This window comes from Panthera leo, chromosome A3, assembly GCF_018350215.1.
Source record: "Panthera leo isolate Ple1 chromosome A3, P.leo_Ple1_pat1.1, whole genome shotgun sequence".
NCBI lineage: Eukaryota > Metazoa > Chordata > Mammalia > Carnivora > Felidae > Panthera > Panthera leo.
The window spans coordinates 88737235-88758956 of NC_056681.1; the positions used below are offsets into that span (position 1 = coordinate 88737235).

Genomic DNA, 21722 nt, shown 5'->3' on the forward strand with positions numbered 1-21722 from the left:
TTCTCCTTACTTTCTACCTTATCTCAGCACCAAAAACAAGATTAGAAGTAAATGTTTCTTAGCATTTAAACTTTCTTAATCTTTTATTTAACAATTATAAGAGCAGGAGACAATGTAAAGACCAATATCATTAAAGAGGCAAAGGACTACCAGCTGATAACTACCAAAGAATGGCCATGGCCGTTGGTAACAGTTTTCTGGAGGAAAAGTGCCAAGTAATAGCTCAACACACAAAGATGTCTCTTAAGAAATACAAAACTCCTGAAGGATGTAAGTCCCAAACTAAACTCACAACCTCAGTACCACACTAATAAGGAGCTAACCGGTTGATTTCTATGTACTCTATGTAACTCAAATAATCAAAATCTTAACAGCATATAATCAGGGAATACTGATTTCTCAGTAGACAGAGAAATTATCAGCAAATCTGTCATTTGTTGTATCACAGGGGGGAAAAACACAAAAAAAGAAAAAAATTCCTTGGACACTGTCTCTACCTATATAATTAATCTGAACAAGAATTTGATAGATATCCTGAAGGCTTTGATTCCTCTGGTTCCTTAAGAACACCTGGAACTTCCTTACAAGCATACCTCATTTTATTGCACTTCACTCTATTTCGCTTCGTAGATATTTTGTTTTTTATAAATAGAAGGCTCAAGGCAGTGGAGGGAATAACTGCAGATGTAGTGGAAAGAGCAAGAGAACTAGAAGTAGAAGCAGAGGCTGAAGATAAGACTGAATTGCTGCAATCTCGGGATACAATTTGAACCAATGAGGAATCGTTTCTTATGGATGCATAAAGAAAGGGGTTTCTTGAGATGGCATCTACTCTTGGTGAAGATGCTGTGAGGACGGTTGGAATGATACCAAGTGACTTAGTAGAACACCACATAAACTCAGTTGACAAACAGTGGCACGGCTGGAGAGGATTGATTCCAATCTTGAAAGAAGCTTTGTTGCCAGTAAAATGTGATCGAAAGGCATCACATGCTACAGAGAAATCATTCCTGGAAAGAAAAGTTGATCGATAGAACAAACTTTGCTGTCTTTTTTTTTTTTTTGTAATATTTTAAAAGTTTATTTATATTTGAGAGAAAGACACAGAGAGACAGAGGCAGAGTGAAAGTGGGGGAGGGGCTGAGAGAGAGGGAGACAGAATCTGAAGCAGACTCCAGGCTCTGAGCTGTCAGCACAGAGCCCAACGCAGGGCTCGAACTCATGAGCTGTAAGATCATGACCTGAGCCACAGTCAGATACTTAACCAACTGAGCCACCCAGGTGCCCCTTCACTGTCTTATTTTCAAGAAAATTGCCACGGCCACCCCAACCTTCAGTGACCATCACCCTGATCAGTCAGCAGCCATCAACATCAAGGAAAGACCCTCCATCACAAAAAAAAAAAAAACTACAACACATTAAAAGCTCAGAGATGATGGTTAGCATTTTTTAGCAATAAAGCATTTTTCAACTAAGGTATATATATTGGATTGTTAAACATAATGCTACTGAATACTTAATAGACTACAGTATAGTGTAAACATAATTTACATGAACGGAAAAACCAAGAACATTCACTTGACTTGCTTTATTGCAAAATTCAATTTATTGCTGTGGTCTGGAACCAAACCCACAATATCTCCAAGCCACGCCTACGTTTTGTTCAAGTGAAAACCACAGAGACTGAGCTGATTTAGAGAATCATTATTACCATTAGACAGGAGAACTTCCACATGAGATGTCAGCTAAGGGAACTAGGTTAGGTTAGAAACAGGCAACCCACTTAACTAGTATCCTTCCCATTACCAGAGTTTCCACTTTCTGTACATATTATCACAATTTACCTCCCCTGCTGGGAACTGTTCTGTTCATAATGAATACAATTTTATACACTAACAAAAATACTGAATAAGAATCTCACAGAGGATAGACATTTAAATGATGTCTCCATGAAACGAAGCCTCGTGTACCCCCTGCAGAGTTTAGAAATAGCAGAGCCAAGAGAGAAGAGAACATGGGCTTTGGAGGCAGTTCACAGCCCAGCTCCACTGCTCTTAGATCATTAATTTTTGATACATAAGCCTCTCCATGATTTACTTTTCTTATCTGTAAAATGAGATAATAACACCTTTTTGCCAATTTCTTGCAAGGAATAAATGAGAACATATATATGAGAATATAATTTTAACACATATATATTCTCATTTATTCCTTGCAACAAAATTCACTCACACACACACACACACACACACACACACACACACACAGAAACAGAGACAGAGACAGAGATAGGCAGAGAAAGAAAAAGAGCCAAACACAGTATTATTAAATATGAAGAGATGGTTTTATACAGTGGAGAAAGCATGACCCAGAGGAAAAAAAAAACAAAAACAAAAAAAAAAACACCTAGGATCTGCCCCACTATTGATTCATTTTCTGACCCTGAGCAAGACCACTTTAGGCCTCAGTTTTTACATTTGTCAAATGGGGAAAATAATAACTGTTTATATATCATAAAGTTTGTTTAAAAATCCAAATGAAATAATGAGAATATATAAAAGAAAAAAAAAGAAGTTTGAATATCATAAAGTGAAACATAAATGCAAGTTATGTTTAAATTATGACTCTGTCACTTGAAACACAATGATCTTTTTTTATTTGGGTACATTTAAGGGGATATGGAAGGAGAAAGACCAATTTAGAATTTTAAGCCAAAGAGGGGTGCCTGGGTGGCTCAGTCCCTTCAGCATCCAACTCTTGATTTCAGCTCTGGTCATGATCGCAGGGTTATGGGATGGAGCCCTTTGTCAGCCTCAGGGCTGAGCATAGAGCCTGCTTGAGATTCTCATTCTCTCTCCCTCTTCCCCCCTCCTCCACCTCTGCTTCTCTGCCCACTGCAGCACACGCTCTCTCTCCCTCTATAAAATAAAATTTAAAAACAAAGAATTCTAACCCAAACTTCTGGTCCTTGTCTCAGAATAACACTTTGTGACTTTTCTTTTTAATAATTAAATGAGTACTTTTAATGATACACATGATCCCAAAATGGCTTTCGATCCTTAGGTAGGAATTCACTTAATTTATTACACAAAATAAGAAAACTCCACAAAAACTTACTGTGCACCACTTCATGCAAGGAACTGCACAGTACACACAGACAGACATGAATCAAACAAGGTCTCTGTGTGGCCACAGTTTACAGTCCTATGGCTGGCAATCAATTTAATAGGCACAATGGTACAGAGGAAAAGTTATAAAGTCAAATACATCTGTTTAAATCCTGACACTGCGGCCTATTTCTGGTATCTCTTACAAAGTATGCAACTTTCCTGAGTTCACACTGTCATCATTGAAACTGGGATCATACTCATCTGCCTAAGGCATTTTGCATCTTCATTAATTGGGATGACATGTAACACACGTAAAGCATCTGGAAGATAGTAGGTACTTCTAACTTACCACACTCCCCTTTCCTGAAATAAGCACATAGGTCAATGACACACATCCCACCCAGGACAGAATTAGGTTAGTGCCATATAATAAGTTCCAAACGAAAAAGAAAGATGTCATACCTGGTTGGGAGAACAGGAGAAGGCTTCATGGAAGCTGTGGGATTTGAAAGGAGCCTTGAAGTATGGGAAAGATTTCAGTTTCAATACACACGGTTAAAGTACACAAAAAGGTATGAACAACAACAAGGGTGGAAAATAGTTTGATGTGTTTGACAAAGAGCATTACTTCAGTTTGGAAGGAGTATCTTGGGCAAATAGAAAATGGAGAGACAAGAACAAAATGGTAGTTTGGAGGTCATATTATGGACGTCTTGATGGTCACAGAGATTTTATACTTAATGGGAGGCACTGACAGTTTCCTAACTCGCAGTATCATTTGGTTGGTCCTGAGATGGCAGCAGTTCACAGAATTAAATGCAGTACTAAGAGAAATGTCATTTTAAAAGGGCTTTAGGCAGGAAAAATGTCAGGAACCTTTATATAGAAAATGACCTTCCCTTAAAGATGGCCCATCAAATAACTGCCCAGGAAGAAAGGCCAAGAAGAGGTAACACTGTGAAAACTAAGAAACCAAGAAACTAAGGCAAACCAAAATGGGTTAAGAGAGATCTTGACCCGGGTCATATAAATTAACATTAAGAGCAGACAGAGAAAACAAAGTCAGGATTCCCTCCTCTGGGTCCGTTACTTGAGACAGCATTTCCTTTCTCTCATGCATTTCTGAGAGATAATTATTAGGATAACCAGGACAAATTCTCAAAAGTATGCTCTTATGCTGAGCACGCAAACTGGGTAGCTGTGCCTGAAATTCTAAATCACACAACTGGAGCCTGCCAACATGCTTGTGTACTTACCTCATCTCTTTAAGGACGTGGCAACAATTTTGAATTCTAACTGTGGAAAACGTTATTATTACAATCATTTCTGGGTGCCTCATGAAAATAGGTAGGCCACCTTGGGCATCAAAACTTCAAGAGGGAAATAGTTGCAAATCTCAACAATTACCCGCCCCCAACCATTCAGTGTTCGATGAAGTAAATTCTAAGACATCTACTTCCACCCAAACACTCTCTTTCCCTCTCCATTCTGCCTCCCTCCCTGTCTTTCTCTCACACACACAAACCTGCACACCGCCCTATACTCTGGGTTATGTTGCTTATGTAGTGACAAAACATCCCTGAGAACTAAGAAACCTGGAGATTTCAAAATGTAATAGAACAATACAGTCTTTGGCTTTTTCTTTACAGTTCTTTCCATATACATATTTCCTATTATTCAGTCACTCTTTGAGAAGAGAGCCACTCTTGTTAGGGGGTTGAAAATATGAAAAGAAATATTCATATTAATTAAAAGACAAATGATTTTGTTTTTGTTTTTTCCTCAGAAATAGCTCTTTCCTCTCTCATCTTCCACTATTAGTGCACAAGAGCAAATCTCAGACACAGTTCTGTTTGGCTAATACAGTTTATAAATACAAGGTTCCATGCAGAAGTTATCCAGCACGTTGGCGAACATAAACACAAGTGCTGGGTGGTCTATTCTGCTCTGTGTAAACCCAGAAGAAGGGATCGTTTTAGAACCCATACTAATTTGATTCTAGAGAATACAATGGTTGGTGAATGCAAATACTTTTTTTTAACAGTGGCTTCAGAAAGAAGATCTCTATACTAGACTACACAGAAACATGGTATTTGCAGAAGTAATAATGAGGATTTAGGGCTGAGTCACCACCCACTTTGATTCTAAACAGCACGATCATCCTGATCCACACTGAGAGGTTATAGTATTTAGATAGCAATGACAGCTCAGAATAAACAAAATAAAAGGAAAACTCCTCAACGAATTATTTACAGTATAGACCTGCAAGAAAGGTCACAACTCTACTGATAGAAAAAGCATGTACTTTGTGTTAGACAAACATGAGTCTGATTAACAGTGCTATTTCTAAATGGCCTGGACATTCAAGTAAGTATGGAGCTGACCTATGATAACTACTGAATACATAGGAACTGTGTTATATGACATGTAAAACAGTCATGCTCATGAGGGTGTCATTTTATTTTTTTAAGAACAGAAAAAAAGCAAGGAAGACGAATATAGGGAACACCTATTTAGAATGGCTTTGACTTTGAACTACTACATTTTATTTTTCATCACATTCCAAAATCTTTCTCATTCAAGCACCTGTACAATGCTGGAGGAGACATTATGGCCAAAATACTATTAGCCATTTTCCTTTCAAAAAATGAAACACATTTGTAAACATCTTTCTTCAATAAAAGTGTTTTTTAATATAAATTAATTATCAAAGAGAATAATCTTGAAACAGAGAATAATTCTAAAATCGCCTCCCCCCACTCCACAATTATAAAAGTAGCAAATGTTTCATGACAGAAAAAATATTTTTAAACACAGATAAACAAAAAGAAAAAAATTAAAAGCTATATAGAGATTAGTATAGTTAAACCAGGGAGTGCATAATTCTAGATTTTTTATTGTATATAGTATAAATGATTAATGTGTCTATATCTGTATTAATAAAAGTGAGATCATATTATATAAAATGATTTTGCAATCCACTTTTCTAATCAAGAAATAATTAACATATCTTAAACCAATAAATATCTATCTCCATTAATTTAATGACTGACTGACATCACATTATGTGAATATATAATAATTTATTGAGCTAACACATCTATTACTGGCTTTTAACTTATTCTCTACTCCACTATGCAAAAGACAATAAATACTATGTTGAACATATTCACATCTGAATTGTATAATATACCCACGATTATTTCATTAAGTTAGAATGCTAAAAGTGGGATTGGATTGCAGGGTCAAAGGTAAGCAAATTTTATGAGTTTTTTGAGGCATATTGAAAAACTGACCACCAAGAAGGATATACCAATTTACACACCTTCCAGCAATGTATCAGAATACCGATTTTTGGAAATGTTTCTCATAAATATTGAACATCATCATTTTCTTATTTACTTTTGGCAAGTTTATAGGCAAAAATATCCTACAACATTAATACGTTTGTCTTATTACCAGAGTTGCATATTTTGTTCATGTTATCTTATATTTTTCTTCTTTTCTGACTGCCTAAAATACAACATTTACAAATTTTCCCAAGTTGTGTGTTATTTTCTTACTAAATTTGAAACAATGTTGTTATATTGTTATATAGTACAGATTTTAACCTTTTGGAATACTTGTTAAGTACTTTTTTTGATATGTTTACATTCTATTTTCTTTATTAATTCTTTTTAGGTATCTTACAAAACAGTTATTTTTATTTTTATTTTTCATTTACATCCAAGTTAGTTATCAAATAGACCACTAACGATTTTAGGAATAGAATCCAGTGATTCATCCCCTACATGTAACAACCAGTGCTCATCCCAACAAGTGTCCTCCTTCATGCCCCTTGCCCATTTAGCTCATCTGCTCCACCCGGAACCCCTCCAGGAACCCTCAGTTTTTCTCTATATTTAAGAGTCTCTTATGTTTCATCTCCCTCCCTGTTTTGTATTATTTTTGTTTCTCTTCCCTTATGTTCATCTGTTTTCTTACAAAACATTCTATGCAGCCAAATTATTAACCTTTTCCTTAATGATTTCACTCTTTGGTGTCATCCTTATTTTATTTTATTTTATTTATTTATTGAGAGAGAGAGTATGTACATGCAAGTGGAGGGGGAGGGTCAGAGAGAGAGAGAGAGACAGAAAGAGACAGATGGGGCAGGGGGAGAGAATCCTAAGCAGGCTCCATGCTCAGCACAGAGCCAGACACGAGGCTCCATCTCACAAACTGTAAGATCATGACCTGACCCGAAATCAAGAGTTGGAAGCGTAACAGACTAAGCCCGTAACAGACCCAGGTGCCCCTGGTGTCACCCTTAGGATGGTGACTCACAGATTACAGAAATATTTGCTAATATTTTAGACAAATAAATACTTGCTAATATTTTTATTGATTCTCCCCTAATTTCTTTCTTTTTAAAAATGTAAACAGGCATTGGATCTAGAACTTATTTTGATAAGTGAAGTTTGGACTTAACATCTTTTTATCCACATTAGCAGACAGTAGTGGCAACAGCAATTAATGAACGCCACCTTCCCCATATACTAAATTCTTACATGTACTTTGAACTACATACAGATTTTATGTTCTCTTTCTTTAATCTATCAGTTTATTCCAATGGGAGAAGGGTATTTAATTCAATTTTCAGTGTATAATGAACATTTCTAGGAAAAGACCACACTCAATTTACTTGTTCATATCTTCCGGCAAATACTGTCCATTTTTGTCTCCAAATAAATTCTAGAATCATTTTGTTAAGATGACCCCCTACCACCGAATTCATATCACTGCAATTAGATTAATTTTGGAAAAATTCTCTGCAATATGAAATATTCCCATCTAAAATACTGCATATATTTGTACATAATAAAGTCTCTCTTAAATTACTCTGTGAAATGTTCTTCACATTGGTCCTACATATAACTTGTTAAGTATATTTACAGGGATCTTGTAATCCAATAATGAATACAGCATTTTTTTTTATTTGTTTTCTAAGTGGACCATCTAACCAACTAAAGTCTTACTGGTCCTAATTATTTTTTTAATTTATTTGCGGGGCAGTGGGGGGGGGGGGGTGGTTATCCAACCACACAGTAATAATCTATGAACAATGAGAATATGTATTATTTATTTCTTTTTTTTTTAAACCGTATTTGATAGAATAAAAGCAGTAGTAAGCCCAATGAGGGGCTGGAACTCATGAACTGTGAGATCATGACCTGAGCTGAAGTCAGTTGCTTAACCAACTGAGCTACCCAGAAGCCCCACTATACTTCTGATATAAATGCAAATAAATGTTTTTAGTGTTCCACTGTTAAATCCATGGTGGTTGCTGAATTTCACATAGGTGCTCCCTATCATGCATGTCACTGAAATATTATATTGGTTGAATTTTAGTAAGTATATTTTGTAATCAGGAGTGCAGGATGGATGTTGTACAATGCCTTTTTAGAATACACAATTATGAATCTTTGTCTCTTTTACCTAGTAATGTGATAAATTATATTCACAGATTTTTAAATATCAAACCATCCTTGCATTTCCAGAATAAGTCCTACATAGCAGTGGGAAATTACTTTCTTCAAACACCTTGGAACTGCTTTGCTAAAATTTGATTCAGTCTATTTTCTTACTCATAATTGTGAGATTGGTTCATCGTGTTCTCCTTTGTGCTACTTATGCCTGGCTTCAGTATCAAGATGAAGCTAGATGAAATGACCTAGTTTTCTGCAGGCCAGTGCTCCCACCGAGCAGTATAAAAGGCAGTAAAAAACGGACACACGAGAAGACTATGAAGCAATGAGGACTAAAGGGAATAACGCTGCAAAGAGGGCAGACCTTTTAAAGGTGAGCTGAGGCTCTGCAGCCATCTCTGGAGGCATCTGCCAAACGTAGGCATAGGAACAGACCAAGAATTTGGGTTAGGTGCAGGCAGGGAGTAACTACTGGGGTGAAAACAAATCACTGAATTTTTGTTGTTTCCATGGGGCTGAAGTGCCAAAATTGGAGATTTGAGGGCCAGCTTTCTCCTCAGACATTTTCTGAATTCTAAAGCTACACAGCAGAGGAAAATAACGGTCTAAGGCAAAACTTTTGAAAAGCAAAGTAAGATCTTCCCCCAGTCTTACAGTGTTTCACAGAAAAAGATTCACTAGTGGGAGGATTCATGAGAATTTCAGTTGGGAGCTGAAAAATCTTGAGGGAGTGGTAAACTGACACTGACAATCTCCAACCACTTTTTTCCTGTTGGCAATTGTTGATCTGGGTAATCCTCCTTCTTAAGACATTTGCCAAATTCTAAAATTAAAAAAGGCAAGAGGCTGAAAGAGATAAGGTTCCTCTGAAAAATGGAAATATCCATAGTCCTCTTGGTCCTGAAGAGACAGTGATGTGTCGGGCTCTCATTAAAAGCTCTAAAGAACCACATACTAATAACGGGGGCAAACGAAAGGTATGCTGCATCTACAATCCAAGCTTGACCCAGATCTGCCCATGAAGGGAGTAGGTGATGAGGCTCAAACCATAACCCACCTGCCCATACTACCTACTTAGTAAAAAAAGGGATAAACCGATTTTAGTGGGAAATGTCCTCACCTGGAACCTCTACATGTTTTAAATAAATGCAATGTCTAACATCAACCAAAAATTAACAGAAAGAGACAGGACCATATGACCAAGAACCAAAAAAAGGATAAAAAATAATTCTACCCATATGTAGATAAACTACATATTACCATTAATAAACATAAAAAATAACTTTAAAATTACTAATTAATATGCTAAAGAAAATAGAGAAATGATAGATAAATTAGATTAAAAGATGGAGAATTTCACCAGATATTTAAGGTTATAAAAAAAAAAATCAAGTGGATATTCTAGGATTAAAGATACATGCCTGAAATTCTAACTCCTAAGTTTTTCTTCTATTTCTACCATAGCATTCACTATGTGTTTGCACTAATTACTTCAGGTGAAGTTAGGAGGAACAGAAATACACATGATATTAGGGACCATTTTCAACAAAATAAAAAAAACTGCAAAACTCAGTGAGAAAATGATGGAAGAGATCTCTAAATCTCATCAAGGGGCAATAATTATAGTGTGAGTTTTTATATCCTGAAGAGCCTCCTGGCTAGTTAAAACAGAAACAGACATCTTTCACCAAGACAGATTTTAAGAAAATTTTCTTCTATATGATGAGCAAAGTAAGAGCAATTGTCACTTACAGGAAGGTGTGTGAATACAGCAAAAGTGCTTCGTAGAAAGGCAATGAGGTCTACTAGGTAATCACTAGCTTTGTTGCCCAAATCTCCAGTCATCCAGTCATAGTCAGCCAGCTGTAGAAACTGGTCAATCTTCTGGTTTAAATTGGTATAAATTTCTTCTTCAGCTGCATGTCTGGCATCCTGTGAAATATGGAATTTTAAAACTCATTCAGACTTCCAGTATAATCAGAAATTTCTACTTGGAGACATCTCATACTTATATCCACTAAGTAATGGAATTGGGAATATCAAGACTATCCCAGTCTCCATTAATTTTTCCTTTTCAAAAGTATAGTAGAGTCTCTTCATTCTGTGTCTGCAAGACAAGCTATTGTTTTGCGTCACCAGATAGAGAATCTGTCTTTACTTCCCTCAACTATCTGCGTCCTTTTTTTACTTTCTTACATTTCTTCAAAACTATACTCACTCTCAGGTCTTATTCCCATTCATCTCTTCTAGGGCTCCAAGAACCTCCTTTCCTGTAATACCAACCTCTCTAGATCTCCTAGTCTCCTCACATTGCTTATTATAAGTTTCAGCTTCATGCTATAAAAATTCCCAGTAGCTACTACCCTACCTCTCTGGTGTCTTTGTCATCAGGCTCCTTCAAAGATTGGTATACGCCAATGTTTCTTGAAATGTGTTCTAAGGAACGACAGATCTGAAAAATGCTAACACAACAGCAGAAGAGCTCCTAGATCAAATAAGTTTGAGAAACCATGTTTAAGAGACTCATGATGTACACTAGCATATAAAAGGCTCTAAGAAGTATATGGGACTAATGTTCCAAGAAAAATATTTTCAGGACAAAAGGATGTACTTGCATTAGAGCAATCAGGATTCCAATGCTAACAATCCATCAACATGGATTGGTCCACGGTAACCCAAGACCTCCATCCCACAACATGCAATACTCATTTTTCAGCCTGACCTTACTTGCTCTGTCAAACATTCTCTTCTAGAACTCTGTTCTCCTTTGGCTTTCATGAATGGTTTTCTCCTGGTTTTATTTTTACTTTTCTGGTCTCTAATCCTCTCAATTTCACTGGGTGATTTCACCAATTCCTAGAGCTCACACCAAATCTGTCCCTGTTTTAGAAGGCTATTAATTACTGATTCAATTTCTTCAATAGATATAAAGTTATTCAGGTGATCTATTTCTCCTTGTTTGAGTTTTGGTAAACTATGTCTTTCAAAGAATTGATCCATTTCAAGTAGGTTATCAAACTCTGGGTACAGAGTTGTTCATAATATTCCTCTATTATTTTTTTAATGTCCATGGAATCAGTAGTGATAATCCCTCTTTCATTTTTTTTTTTAAACTTAAATTCAAGTTAGTTAACATACAGTGTAGTATTGGTTTCAGGAGTAGAATTTACTGATTCATCACTTACATATAACACCCAGTGCTCATTCCAACAAATGCGCTCCTTAAGGCCCATCACCCATTGAGCCCATCCCCCCACTGCCATCCCTCCAGCAATTAACCCTTTTTCATTTATGATATTAACAATTTGAGTGTTCCCTCTTTTGGTCTTGGTTAGCCTGGCTCAAAGTTTATAATTTTATTGATCTTTCTAAGAACCAGCCTTTGGTTTCATTGATTTTTCTCTTTTGATTTTCTACATCAAAACCATTCATTTCTGCTCTAATTTTAATTCTCTTCTTCTGATTACTTTGGATTTAATTTGCTGTTCTTTTTCTAGCTTAAGATAGAAGCTTAGATTATTTATTTTAAGAAATTTCTTATTTTCTAACACATACAATTTAATACTATAAATTTCCTTCTAAGCTCTGCTTAGATGGCACAAATTTTGAAAAGGTGTATTTTATTTTCATTTCGTTTGAACTACTTTTTAATTTCTCATGAGACTCTTTCTTTGACCCATGTATTATTTTGAAGTTTGCTGGTTAATCTGCAAATATTTGGGGATTTTTAAGCTATCTTTCTATTAACTTATTTCCATAGATGAATTCTATATGGCCTGAGAGCAAGTTTTGTATGATCTCTGTTCTTTAAAATTTGCTAAGATGTGTTTACCAGCCAGAACATGGTCTGTTTTGGTGAATACTCTTATGAGTTTGAGAAGTATGTGTATTCTACTGCTGTTGGATGAACTATTCTACAATTGTCAATTTAATCCAGTTGATTGACAGTACCATTCTGTTAGACTATATTTGGATATTCTCCTCCTCAAGCTATCAATTTCTGGCCCCTGGATTTGTCAATTGCTGATAGATAGGTTTACTAGGACATGTAAGCATGAAGAGATAATGACTTATATAAAATACCTTTTCAGTATCTTTTAAATACTTATGTATTTTTTTCTCATTTGATCTATTAAAGAAGTGGATAATTTTAAACAATTTTCTAATACTAATCATTCTTGGACTCTTAATGTTACTTTTATTTCTACTTTCTATGTCCTAGATGATATTTGATAGTCTATTATTTATGATTTTTACATCAAAATTGAAATTCAATTGTTCAGATTATTTTTGGGGTTTCTCTGGGTTTTGTTTTTGTTTTTTTAAGATTTTATTTTTTTTAAATGTTTTTATTTATTTTTGAGACACAGAGAGACAGAGCATGAACAGGGGAGGGGCAGAGAGCGAGGGAGACACAGAATCGGAAGCGGGCTCCAGGCTCTGAGCTGTCAGCACAGAGCCGGACGTAGGGCTCAAACTCACGGACTGTGAGATCATGACCTGAGTTGAAGTCGGACACTTAACTGACTGAGCCACCCAGGTGCCCCTCTCTGGTTTTTGAATCATTATTATGGTGACTTTGTGAAAATGAATTGAGATAGTTTCCCTTTTTTTCTCTACTAATCTGGAATAGTTTAAATTATATAGAAATTATCTGTTTCATGAAGACCCAAATGAATTCACAGACAAAATCATATGGATCTTGCCCAAATTTAAGAAGTCTTTAATAACTTTTTCACTTCTTTCATAGTTATTACCTTGAATCACTTTTTATTCTATGTTTTCCTATAGATCCCCAAATTTATTAGCACAGTTACACAAAATATTCTAGGTATTTAATTTCCTCTGATTGTGAATTTCAAGTAATTGTGATTTATTTATTCCTTCCTTCCTTCTTTCTTTTCTCCTTCCCTTCCTTCCTCCCACCTCCTTTCAATCCATCCATCCTTCTTTTTAATTAGGCAAGGTAAAATGATTATTTTCAAAGTGCAACATATCCTTGCTTGAAGTGTCTCAAAGACCTCAGTAAGATAAAATCCAGATGATGTATCAATACAAAACAAAGTGCTTCACAAGTTGGCATTTAACTACTTCTCTATCTCAGTCTCTATCTCTATCTCTATCTCTATCTCAGTGCTTACTCTACACTGAACATGTCTGATTTTATTTATTCTTTCATCTTTGTACATGAAGTTCCCTCTCCTAAAAATGTCCCTTATTCCCTCCTCATCTTTTGTCCATCTGGATACCTCCTGCTGGTCCCAAGACCCATTCCATCTTGTGCCCTTTCTGGGAAGTCTTCCTTGAAGGTCTCAAACCTAAGATAAGTATCCTCATCCTATTCTTCTAGACCTGTAAGTATTAATTTCCCTTGAAGCCCAATCCTCTCACCTTTTCTCTATCTATATTCAATTCCCAGAAGAAAGCCAGCCCCACAGCATTAAATACCATCTTTATACAGAAGGATTCTGAATTTTTATGCCCAGCTCTGACTTTGCCCTGTCAATTTAATATCTCTAGGCAGATGACTACTAGATATCTGAAGCTTAATGTGTCAAAAATGGAAGTCTTGATTCTACTGCCGCTCCCCTGGTCTGTTATTCTTCACTGTTCCCCATCTCAGTGAATACGACCACTATTCATACAGTTTGCTTCATTCAAAAATCTTGGAATTATCCGGACTCCACTCTCTCTTATAACCCCATACCCTAGTCTAGCAGTAAAACTTGCCATCTCAACCTTTAAAAATATTTCTTACCACTTTCACCCTACCACTATTGTCCAAAAAAACACCATTATCTCTTACTTAGACCACTGCAAGGACTTCCAAATTGAATTTTCTTCTTCCACTCTTCCTAACCTACAACACATTTATTTTCCACATGGCAACCAGTGTTACCCATTAATATATAAATCAGATTATCACCACCACTCCCACTTTCTAATGGCCTCACATTTCATTTCAGAATAAAACCCAAGGTACTTACCACAAGGCCAGAAAACATCTAACTCCCGACCATCTCATTTCTTACCACCTCTACCTCTAATGATAGATATATCACTGCCAGACTGAATTCCTTGTTATTCCTTGAACACACCTGCTTGAATATCTAGTACTGTACTGTTCCCTCTGAGTGCAATATTTATCTATCAGAAATCTAAAGGATTCCATTTCTCATTTCAATCAAGTCATTTATTTTTCTTCTTAGTTCTTGTCATCAACTGAGATCAAATGAGATTTTTGTTTGTTTGTTTATCATTATCATCCCCACCACAATATAAACTCTCTAAAGTCAGGAGACCTGTTGATTATGTTTATACCCGTAAATTGCCTGGTATGTAGTAGATGCTTCATAAAAACTTGTAGAATTGACAAGAGACAATATATTTATTGTATTATTCTGGTAGTTCTCACACAGTTCTTTACAGAAGTTACAGTGTCTGTGCTCCCTGTAGATTACAAACTCTAAATCCAAGGATTAAGTATTATTTCTCTTTCTACCCAAGAACATACCAGATTGTCACATAATAGGTACACGAACAATATTTGTGGTGGGGTAAATTAATAAATAGCCTCATTCTATTTTGTAAGAGAGTAAGGAAATTCTTATGAACAAGGAAAGCTAAGAATGCCAGCTTAATTATGCCACACATGGCAGGAACAAGGGGCAATTCTGCAGGAAAATACCTTGAAGACCTTCTGATTATTTTTGCCCCTTTTTCAGCATAAAGGTTTCCATCTGCAAGGGAAAGTTTTCTGGAAACAGTAGCTTAGGAAAATACACAACATGTAGCTGCTATAATTGCTGTGTTTATACTGAGTTCTGGGTTAGTTGGTCTGAAACAGTCCTGGTAAAAATAAACTTTCAATGTGTTTTAAGCAATCAGTGTTTCCAATAAGCACTTGTCAACATGACCTTTAGTGGTCTCCAGAACTTCTCCTTTACTAAGTATTTAACTGGCTACTCAACTCCTATGGCTTCCTGTCTGCCCTTAATTTTCCCTCAGCAATTTTAATGCTGGAACAACAACAAACTACACAAGCCATCCTTTGGGAGGATTTCTGACCATAATTTGAAAAGCCCTTGAAATAAGAAAATTGAGGTGGATTAAGGGAAGAATAGCAGTACATTCTACATATTCCCCATATGAGAGACGAGTATAAATGAACCTCACACTCTAACTCCCTAACTCCCTCTTCTCTGGTGAACATTCAATTACAGTCCCTCCCACATTTTCTTTCCCAAGAAGTCTTGGCTTCCACAGTAAATTAAGTGGAAATATTTTTGATGAAAGTATTGCCCATCCTCCTTAATAATGCTAATATTTAACAGTAATCATAATTTTTATTACACTGTCTAAGGTGATTCTAAAGTTCTTAAAGCTCTTACCATACTCATTTTTGGGTCCTCTTTATCAGATAAATCTTTTCTTCACTATAAGAGTTTCAACATTAATATAATGAAACATTATTGAAAGTTTGCAAGTAATGATACCAATATAAGACAATGTATAACAGAATTTTTTTTTAGGTAATTTGAAATGAATGACCCATGGTCACATACATACATAAAGAATATTTTGTGAACATCTCATTTTTTTTTCAGATTTACTGGAGTATAATTGAAAATTTAAAAAAAAAATGTTTTTTGAGAGAGACAGAGACAAGAGTATGAACGGGGGAGGGGCAGAGACAGAGGGAGACACAGAATCTGAAGAAGGCTCTATGCTCTGGCTGTCAGCACACAGCCTGACACAGGGCTTGAATTCGTGAACCATGAGATCATGACCAAAGTTAGATGCTTAACCAACTGAGCAACCCAGGTGCCTCAGAAAATAAAATTATATTTAACATGTTCATTATGATGATTTAATATGTGTATATACTGTGAAAGGATTCCCATCATTTAGTTATTAACACATTCATTATCTTAAATATTTATTTATTTATTTTTGGTGAGAACACTTAAGCTATATTCTCTTAGAAAATTTCAATTATACAATACAGTATTATCAACTATAGTTACCATGTTTTACATTAGATCCTCAAATCTTTTTCATCTTACAGCTAAAAATTTATACCTCTTTACCAATTTCTATTTCCTCTACCCGCCTCCCCATGCCCTGACAACCACTTTTCTCCTCTCTGTTTCTGTGAGTTTGACTTGCTTCTTTGTTTGTTTGTTTTTAAGATTCCACATAAGTGATAGCATGCAGCATTTGTCCTTCTCTGTCTGGTTTATTCTATTTAGCATAATGCCCGTAAGGTCCATCCATGTTGGATGGATGGCAGAATTTCCTTATTTTTCTTGGTTGAATAATGTTCTATCATACATATGTACCACATTTCCTTTACCTATTCATTCATCCAATGATAAACACTTTGGTTGTTTGCATAGCTTGACTATTGTGAAGAATGCTGCAATAAACAAGGAGGTATAGACATCTCTTCAAGATAATCATTTTTATTTCTTTGGATATATACTCAGAAGTGGGACTGCCAAATCACATGGTAGTTCTATTTTTAATTTCTTGAGTAATCTCCTTACTTTTATCCATTGGGGATATACTGGTTTACATGCCTGACTACAGCACACAAGGGTTCCCTTCTCTCTACCTCCTTGCAGGCATTTGTTCTCTCTTGTCTTTTTGATGCTAGCTATACTAACAGGCATGAGGTAGTATCTCACCAACAGTAATCTTTTCATGTACATATTAGCCATTTGTATATCTTCTTTAGAAAAATGTCTATTCAGTTCCTCTGCCCCCTTTTAATTGGATTATTTGGGGTTTTGCTATTGGGGTATATGAGTAATTTACATATTTTGGATATTTAATGCCTTATCAGCTATATGATGTGGAAGTATCTTCTCTCAATCCATCAGGTGTTTTTGTGTTTTGCCTTTGTGTTCTGTCCTTTGCTGCTCAGAAGCCTTTTAGATTAATGTAGTCCCACTTATTTATTTTTGCTTTTGTCGCCTTTGCTTTGGTATTAAATTTAAAAAATCAGTGCTAAGACCAGTGTCAAGCTAACCCATTGTTTTCTTCTAGAAGTTTTATAATTTCAGATCTTACATTCAAATCCTTAGTTTGAGTTGATTTTTGTATACAGTGTAAACATGGGGGTCCAGTTTCACTCTTTTGCATGTGGCTGTCCATTTATTGAAGAGACTATTCTTTCCTCACTGTGTGTTCCCGTGTTTACACCTTTGTTGTAAATTATTTGACCATATATATACATGAGTTTATTTCTGGCCTGTCTGTTCTGTTCCATTGATCTACGCATATGTGTTTATGCTAATACCATACTATTTTGATTACGAAAACTTTGTAATATTATTTAAAATCAGGACATGTGATGCTTCCAGCTTTGTTCTTCTTTCTCAAGATTGCTTTGGCTATTCAGGTTCTTTCTCATTCCTTTTCTTATAACATAAAAAGAGATCTTACTAACAATTTCATCTCATAAAATATAATAAGCAGTTATGAATCAAATTTGATTCTTTTGTCTTAAATCTATTCTCAAGGGAAGGTGCCAATAAATAGGGAAAGAGAATAAAAGGATAGGAAAAAGTTGACACCAGTGGACATATATCATGATTTCAATCTACAACTTTGTATCTAATTAATACCAACCTCAAAAGGATGAAACAGATTTGATTCCAAACTAAAATAATCAAATAATAACAATAATAACAAAAACCCAAAACAACAGGTTGGCTTTTATGTCAGAGTCTACCATTGTAGGGTTTAAGGTGTTAGACTATTTTTTCTGCTTAATATTTATTTAAAGGTCACAAGGCAATATAAAGGAATTTCTTAAGGCCTTTTTAAATTAAGTCATTCACTCTCCAGAAATTCTCCATCAATCTATTTTCTGCTCTACAAGAGTGTCATTCTTCTCATTTGATCAAACTCAGGATCAAAGCTAGTGCTGTGGCCTTGTGAAATGATTATAAAATTGTTAACTACAATAGTAAGGGGCAGAAATTCCTCACTAAAAAAGTGAAAAAAATCTGGACACAGAACACAAAGAAGCAAGGACAGCTTATTAAAATAAAATTAATTGATGTTGATTTTAGTCACAACCACTATTAGCTAGACCATCCTTAAGAATTCTTGACTAAGACAAGGGCCAACTGAGGAAACAGTCATTTTCAAGTACAAAATACAAGGAAGATTTAGTGGACAGAGATGTAGACATTTTTAAGTCGAAAAATCCAGAAATTAGCATTGGTATTTGTTTTTCTAAGGAAATTATAAGTACTTATTCTCAAAACCATATTATGAATCATGTTACTAGGCATCCTGGGAGAAACAAAGCCATCTTGGGTAGAATGGTCCAGACTCTGTATCTCGGAGGCAGTTTTACCGTACTATAGAGCCTTCTCACCTTAAAAGTTGTGGTGCCATAGAGCTTGGTGGTGTGGACTGTCTCTGGAAGCACATTAGTGATGTTGGTAATGAATTCTTCCAAGTACTTACAGGACTTCTCCAAGTGTGTCGTATTGATAATAATCTGGACAAGCTAGAAAATAACAAGCACATGTAAGAGTCATTTGACTATTCACCCCACAACGAATACTCAATAGGAATCTAGTGATAGAAGAAAAACAAAAGTCATAATGGCAGCGGCCATCTATATTCTACAAAGGGCTTGTAAGAGCATGGTCTTAGGTTGTACTTCCTCTATGAAGCCTTCCTTGACTTCCCAAAGCAGCTTGTATTTCCCCTACTATAAAAGCACTTGTCATTCTATTTTAAATGTATATCTTCTGCTTAAGAGATTAGACTAAGAACAAAAACTGCTAGTGTTTAGCACAGTGTCTGGCAATAAATGACTGCTAAATGAATTAAATAAATGAACTCCCACTGAAAGAACAAGAATAACTGAAATGGCAAGAAGTTTCAAAATGAATCATAATGAACACAGAGATGTTGGAATAGACTGCAGTATTATTAACAAACTACATTAGTTTCTAGAAGAAATAACATGGACGTTACAGTCAGAGAAATAAGTGGATTAACTTCTTTCAAATTAATAATCTGGAGAAAGTTTTTTAACTTCTCTAATGGCTGCTTTTTTATCTGTAAACTGCCAAAAATAATTTCTAACTCACATAGTTACTTTGAGGATTAAGTATCCTTTTGTTAATACTATTTTCCTTTTCTAACAGGAGAGATCCTTAAGAACGACAGTATTGGTAAGATAAAAAGTCATTTATAAATAACTTTGAGAGGAGGATGAGAAAGAATGACTCTTACTGTCTGTATAGAATTAAAGTTTGTAAAGTTACTTCACAATTCATTTTCTTATACTGTATTCCCAGCGACCTGGAAAAGTAAGTTGAGTGGGCATAATTATTGCTTCTATTTTACTAAACAGAAACAGAATGAAATGATTTTCTCCAGCTCACATAACCTAAATGGAATTAGGACTCAAATCCAAGTCCTCTACCTTCAAATTATGGACTCATCGAAATGACTTCTGATGTTGCCTTTTAGCATAAGCATAAGATGGCAGTCCTGGGCGGGGGGAGGTGCACATTTACCATACATTAGGCTAAAATAATAGTTTCTGGGTCTGTCACCAACTAGACCTCGAAATGCTTTGATTCCACTCTTGTAAAAAATAAGTTTAAACTGAAACAAGGAGAGGTACCTATTACTTATTCTAACTATGAAAAGTATTGACATTTCGCAGTCTAAAAGAAATTTGAAAAGAAAATGGAATAGAATCTTTTTTTGTCTCTCTTTTCTACATGTTTAACTTTTTGTTTAACAAAAAGGCTGTGTGTGGCGGCAGGGCTGTGGACGGTAGGGGAAGTTTGGGTGTATAAGGTTACGGATGGACTTAGGTGTACCTTTTAGTCCAGTGAGAGAGTGAGCCAGGGCAGAGTGGGCAGATGACACAAAGGGAAATCAGAACTGAAGATGAAGGTGGGGGGGTAACATACATTTTACAATCAAATGGTACTTCAAAACAATGTTTAAAAGTTGAATGACACCTCAGTAGAAGCCATTGTATTATACTGTGGAATATGACACAAAAATATTAATAGGATTATAATCAGAAAGTACACTCTTATCTCCCCAACAGCAACCAGCACAGGGCTAAAGCACAGTTCATTCTCAAAGAATCCATGTCAAATCATAATGACAATGCTTTCGTAATGGATTGGACTAAGGAAAAAGGTACTCAAGGATCTATTCCCCAAGGATCAGCTGGAACATGGGAGGGAAATATCTACTTTTGAAACATGAACACAAAGGGCAGAGACCCAGAGATGCAATTCCAAACAAATGAAATGCTAGGGCAACATTGGGACTCAATCTCTGTATTATTCCCCACAGCCTATCAGACAAGTTCATATTCATCACCCTTCCCTTCATTCTACAGTTTGAATTTGGAGACTCTGAGCCTTGGACACAGATATGATCTCCTACAAAATTACCAAAAACATTAGACTTTTAAGCGTAGAGTGCTCTAGGAAAGAAAACCTACCAAAATAAGCAGTTCATCACCCTCTTCCTTTCAACACGTTTCTCCCTCAGAGAAAGGCTAAAATCGTTTAAAAATTTTTAATTGTCTAAATTAAATCACTCTTCTTCCTGAGTGGGAGGGTGGCTACCGGCAAGGTTGTCTTGGTGTATAAGTTAGAAAGTAAGAGAGCTAATTTGGAGAACTGAAGAATTTCTATTTTAAAGTCAGCATTACCTAGAGGGAACATATTCCATCTATCAAAAGAAATCCTAATAATAAGGAGGAATCATGTCATGTTATCGAAATAAAAAATAGTGGCAGTCAAAGAGAAAATTGTCCTGTTTTGCAGGATATTGGCAGTTAAAAAAAAAAAAAAGGAGGCGGCTTCACTGGGTACAGTAGTAATTTCCCTTGACTTTTTAAAGATCTGTCAACACAAAAGATCACCATGAATTACATCAACTGGCTGTCAGTCACTTTTGAAATGTTTCATTGCCTAGCACAGAATAGACTATTAAAACACTCTACGATTACATTAGATACCATGTCATTTTCAAAAGGAATATTGTCTGTTCATGAGGCCTAAATGATCTCTACTTCTGAATGACAGCTAACCAAAATCTTTACAAGGGCATTTACAAATGTGAAGCCAGATACTTT

At 35.6% G+C, this 21722-nt stretch overlaps 1 protein-coding gene across 16 annotated transcripts in view; it reads right to left on the reverse strand.

Annotated features, from left to right (window-relative positions):
• The window catches only part of EXOC6B (exocyst complex component 6B), a 612462-nt gene that overhangs the window by 243038 nt on the left and 347702 nt on the right, over window positions 1-21722 (reverse strand). For 14 of the 16 annotated variants that reach the window (XR_006200773.1, XR_006200772.1, XM_042932668.1 and 11 more), the window contains 3 exons: window positions 18972-19106; window positions 10947-11063; window positions 10331-10510 (listed from right to left, as the gene is read on the reverse strand). Coding sequence is in view for 14 of the 16 variants with exons in the window: in XM_042932668.1 (XP_042788602.1) it covers window positions 10331-10510; window positions 10947-11063; window positions 18972-19106 (432 nt within the window). In the remaining 2 variants the exon portion in view is untranslated. The remainder of the gene's footprint in view (window positions 1-10330; window positions 10511-10946; window positions 11064-18971; window positions 19107-21722) is intronic. The other 2 variants (XM_042932666.1, XM_042932663.1) reach the window with 1 other exon arrangement.